At 33.3% G+C, this 4,932-nt stretch overlaps 1 protein-coding gene across 1 annotated transcript; it reads right to left on the reverse strand.

Moving 5' to 3' along the window:
* Positions 1 to 955: 955 nt before the first annotated feature.
* On the reverse strand, positions 956 to 2,486 carry LOC111409228. Its single transcript, XM_023039237.1, has one exon. The coding sequence runs from the start codon at positions 2,280 to 2,282 to the stop codon at positions 1,299 to 1,301; it is 984 nt and encodes a 327-aa protein (XP_022895005.1). The 5' UTR covers positions 2,283 to 2,486; the 3' UTR covers positions 956 to 1,298.
* Positions 2,487 to 4,932: the final 2,446 nt, after the last annotated feature.

The following is a 4,932-nucleotide window of genomic DNA, read 5'->3' on the forward strand; positions in this document are numbered from 1 at the left end:
ATTTAATTAAAGGTAATTTTCTCTAGGTCAGATGCTTCAAACAACTGAAAAGAAAAAGGGAAAGTCTAAAGTCAAAGCACACATATATTAAGTTTGTTGCTTTACATATAGCTGCATGGTTTTGTCTATGGTCCCATACCACTGCTAGAGGAAGGGTAGCGTCTCAAGAGATTGCAGAAGTAGATCAATGCCATAAGTCATTCACATTTGGTATTTTTTTCCTCCTGATCCTGAATCTATTCACATTGAGGAAGGAACAAGACAACAAGCTAGAGGTAGAAAGGATACCAAAGGCAAAATACAGTTAGTCCTACCTCAGCAAGATGGGAAGGCCTAGGGATAAGTTTTATCCAATCATTTGGCAAAAATGGCAGCATTTAAATGTGAGGCGTAAAAAATCAGCTTGCCATTAATGGGCCAAAACTATATATCATTGCACTAATTAATGGAATCAATCTTATATGATATAAAGCTGCTCAGACTCCGATTCACAGTATTAGACACCAGAATATGTCCTTACATATTACAAGCCTAGTTATCAGCAAAAAGTGATGACCAATGACATAGTAAAACACAACCCCATTACTGACTAAACAATAACAACCAATGTCAGTATATAAACAAGATACAGATTATTCCACACTTTGAACTACAAATTAGAAGAACTAAAGTTTTTGGACGTTGAACATCAACGAAATCTCTTCGCAGTGTATTACTTGTAATTAGAATGACTCAATCTACTCAGAAATTAGAACTAGACCTCAATTTATATCTTTAACATTAATCTCAACCAGTTAAGTTCATTCTGATTCATCTCCCTGGGTGTGGTAACAACCGCATACATTAGCTCAACCGAGCTAACAAAACCTTGTAATGGTTAGGAAACTTCCACAGAATAATCAGTCTCTTAGCAAAATGTATTGTCAGAATCTAATTTACAGTTTAAATAGGTAAAGAAAGAAAACATACTTATCTTTGCAATCTATTGAAACATTGGATATGTACTGAATAAACAGATCATAAGAAACTACAGTCATAGAGAACTCCCAGAGAGCAAATTCATAATTCAAAAGCTATAACTAGAGGGTGAAAAAAGAAACAGTTTAGCAGGTGTCTGTAATCTCATTAACACGACTGACTACAAAATGCACTGCAGAGTGGAAATACCTACAAATCAGAACCCACAAAAAGTATTTTCTCTCGAAATTTATACGAAGCAAAACCAAATAATGCCACACTAACGTAGAAAAAGAATAACTCTCATCTGAGTACCAGAACAAAGACACTAATGTACCTTATCAATGAGTTCCATAACCATTAACTCCCGACTCTGGAACCACCACAATTGCTTTCTGCAGTTCCACATCCCTCACTTCTTTGATCTCATTCCCATCTTCTTCTTCGTCGGTATCTAAAGTAAACTGAGCCTGAGAATCAAACTGCTTCATCTCCCCTCCATCTCCAAGCGGCTTATAGAGCATAAATCCTCTGCTGATTCCGTTCTTCTTACAAATAATCGAGTATGCACCAACAATTAAAGTCACTAGAAGAGCCAAATGGCAATTAAATTGCAGGGTTGCAATAGCTCGACCACGATGATACTCGGGGTGCCCCTTGCACTTCACAGTGTAATTACCCCTGCTCTTTTCATGCAAATTGCACCCATGAGCAACCAAATTCGAGTAAAAAGAAAAACCCATTTGGAGAATCCACATTCCTTGCAAAATCAACCCAACCGCACGTCCTAATCGTGCGTAAATTGACTCTGAATTCTTCAATTCAAGAATTGTGGAAAATATACATATTGTTATAGGCACAAGAAAAAGATCATAGTAACGGTTCTCAATCCCACTTGGGTCCTTTTTTTGCATGTAAAACAACAAAAATTCTTCTACAAAAGCGAATAGATAGATCAAATTGAGGATTTTCAAAGGAAACCGAAACGAATTTTTCAAGTTGGTGAAAAAACCCAAAACAGAGTAAAGAAGAAATAGAAGAGAAATCGTGATTACCTCCAGCTGTAAAACGAAACCCGTATTATCTTTTATGTTAAGAGCGTCATATAAAGAGATTAAAGAGTTGATAATGAAAAGAAAAGCGAGAACGGAAATCGAGCCGAATGTTACTGATGAAGAAAACGGTCTCGTTTTGGTGGTGGGTATGTTGTTCTGTGACGAAGATAATGGGGTTTGTATAAGAATTTCGGAGGCGGAGATGAATGATTCCCACGCGCCGATGAGAATGAAACTACCGCCGGCGATCGTGTAGGCGAACAGTCCCATTGTTTTTTTTTTGGAAATATCTGGATGAATTATGAATTCTATTGATGTTTCTTGATTTTTGAATTTTGGTCAAAAGGAGAAGATAGAAAACAAGAAGAAAATTGGATCTGAGAATGGGGTTGTCGAATTTGACCCTAAGTAATTTGATCTGTCCCTCATTTTATCTGTGTTGGACATTGGAATCGTTCGCAAGTCAGAAACCTCCTCCCTGTCTTCTTCTCTTCAATGAGAAAAGTCTTAAAAGAGTTTGTCACGTTTTTCATGTTGAATTTTCAAATATTTTGAGTGAACATTAAAGGAATGTTTGATAGATATTTTTATGTAAAAATATATTTTAGAATAGTAAATTGATGTGAAATAGGTGGTTGAAAAATAATGAAATTTTTTTTATTTACTTGTAATATTATTTTAATAAAGAATGTGTGTTTGAAAAGAAGAGAGAGAAAAATGCATTTTGAAGAAAATGGCTACAAACGGGACCTAAATTTTAATATGATGTCATTCATCACTCATTTATCATGTTTCGTAAAGGGCAACTTACAAAAATACCCTTAAAATTAGGAGTCTTCTGAAAAATCATATGAAATGTTTTTTTGAAGTAAAAAATACTTTGTAATATTAAAAAGTGACACAATGTCACTTTTTAATTAAAAAAAGCGACACACACTTAGAAAAATGACAAAATTCGAAAAGAAAGTGACAAATACTAAAAAAAAGTAAAGAATTCAAAAAAGCAACACAAATTAAAAAAAGTTACACTTATTCAAAAAAGTGACAAACACTCAAAAATGACAAAATTCAAAAAAAGTGACAGACATTAAAAAAAGTTACAAAAATTTATAAAAAGTGACAAAGCACCAATTAAAAATTCGAACTAGTTCAATAAAGTATCTAAACTTTTCATTTAAGTCTGTTATTATCTTGTGTGGAGAATATAACGTGACTTTTCCTTTCAATCAAATTGTTTAGAAATTATTAAATCTCACTCCTATAAAAGAAAAAAGAATGACACACTTAAAAAAGTGACAGAAATTCTAAAAAAAAAGTGACAAATCTTAAATAAAGTGATATAAATTAAAAAAAAAAAAGTGACGGAGATTTTTAAAAAGTGACACAAATTCAAAAAAAGTGATAGAAAAAAAAAAAAAAATGACACAAATTAAAAAAAATGACAAAAAAAAAAAAAGTGACGGAGATTTTTAAAAAGTGACACAAATTCAAAAAAAGTGATAGAAAAAAAAAAAAAAATGACACAAATTAAAAAAAATGACAAAAAATAAAAAAGGGAAAAAAAAAAAAAAGGTAATAGATACTAAAAAAAAGTTACAGAAATTCAAAAAAGTGATACATATCTTAAATCCTACCAAAGGAAACAGATATCAATGTAAGAAAGTCAATAATTTTTAGACAAAGGCAACAAGTATTACTCCAAAACTTTATCGTTCAACTTGCAATTTCATTGTGTGGACTACAAAAACCTGGAGAATGAACACTTGTGTATATGTCACAGCAGGATCTCAAACACATACGTAAAAGATGACTGTACAACAACTTCTTGGCTTTAGCCATTATTTCCTACCATTTCCCAAAGCAATCCCCAATTTTAATAACCTTTCACCCGTTTTACTATTGCACTAAAAAGAGGGAGAGAGATTAATGGAACTAAAATTGCATTGAACCCAAATCAGCAATGTATACATCATTCTGCAAGCAAAATTTACAAGTTTAATTGTATCAAAATTTCTACAAATTCTAATGCACACAATGATCAACTATTCTTGTCTGATTCTACAGACTTCACCTGTGATGACTCGTCCTTCTTGGGTGGAACTATCACTTTAAGTGCCCATGCTACAACCAAAGTTGCCTGCATAGGAGCAAGCCAGTATATAATTAAATTAGTGACTCCAAAACACAGTTTGCTAGATTGAAGTACTGGAATGGTTACTGCTTGTTCATCTTTATGATGAAAAATAACAATATTACGTGAAATCTTTTAAAAATTCGATCAAATTTCAACCAAAGGAAAGATGATTTTTTTTTAAAATAACATTTATAGAATCTCATTCCAACGAAAGCTCACTTTTTCTGAAGTTTATAGAGGCTCCTCATCAGTGATAGCATCAAACATTTCATCTCACTTAGCAAGGCAAATAAATAGAAACATTCAGACAAATGGCAAGATTAAACCAAGCAATTCCATCACTTTGTAGAGATTACAAAACGTTATCTCTCATTGTAATCTAAAGGAGGTATAGTCCATAAACAAATAATTCACTAAACACACGAGTCCACATTACAGGAAAGATTATAAACCCTAACCTAGGAGTATATGAAAGATGGAGGAAAAAGAGATTAGCACTTTCGTGTTGAGATTGCCAACGTAAACGGTGGTGTCTTGGTTGCGCTCGGTTGAGTGTTGACCTAGAAGGTTTGCTCCAACACCAGGCGCGATTTGCATCGTCATCGAGGCCTCTGAAAGGACGTAGTGAATTGGATTCCTAGGGAAACTTCTACAGGCCTTTGAAGGGAGTTTTTTTTGGAATCAGGGGTTTTAATTTGGGGTTGTGGGGTTTTGAACGTATTTAATAGGTGATTAGATGTTTTAATTAGTTTTAAGAGTAGTATTCAAAATTCTCATTTTCGGGGG

Source organism: Olea europaea, chromosome 14, assembly GCF_002742605.1.
Source record: "Olea europaea var. sylvestris chromosome 14, O_europaea_v1, whole genome shotgun sequence".
NCBI lineage: Eukaryota > Viridiplantae > Streptophyta > Magnoliopsida > Lamiales > Oleaceae > Olea > Olea europaea.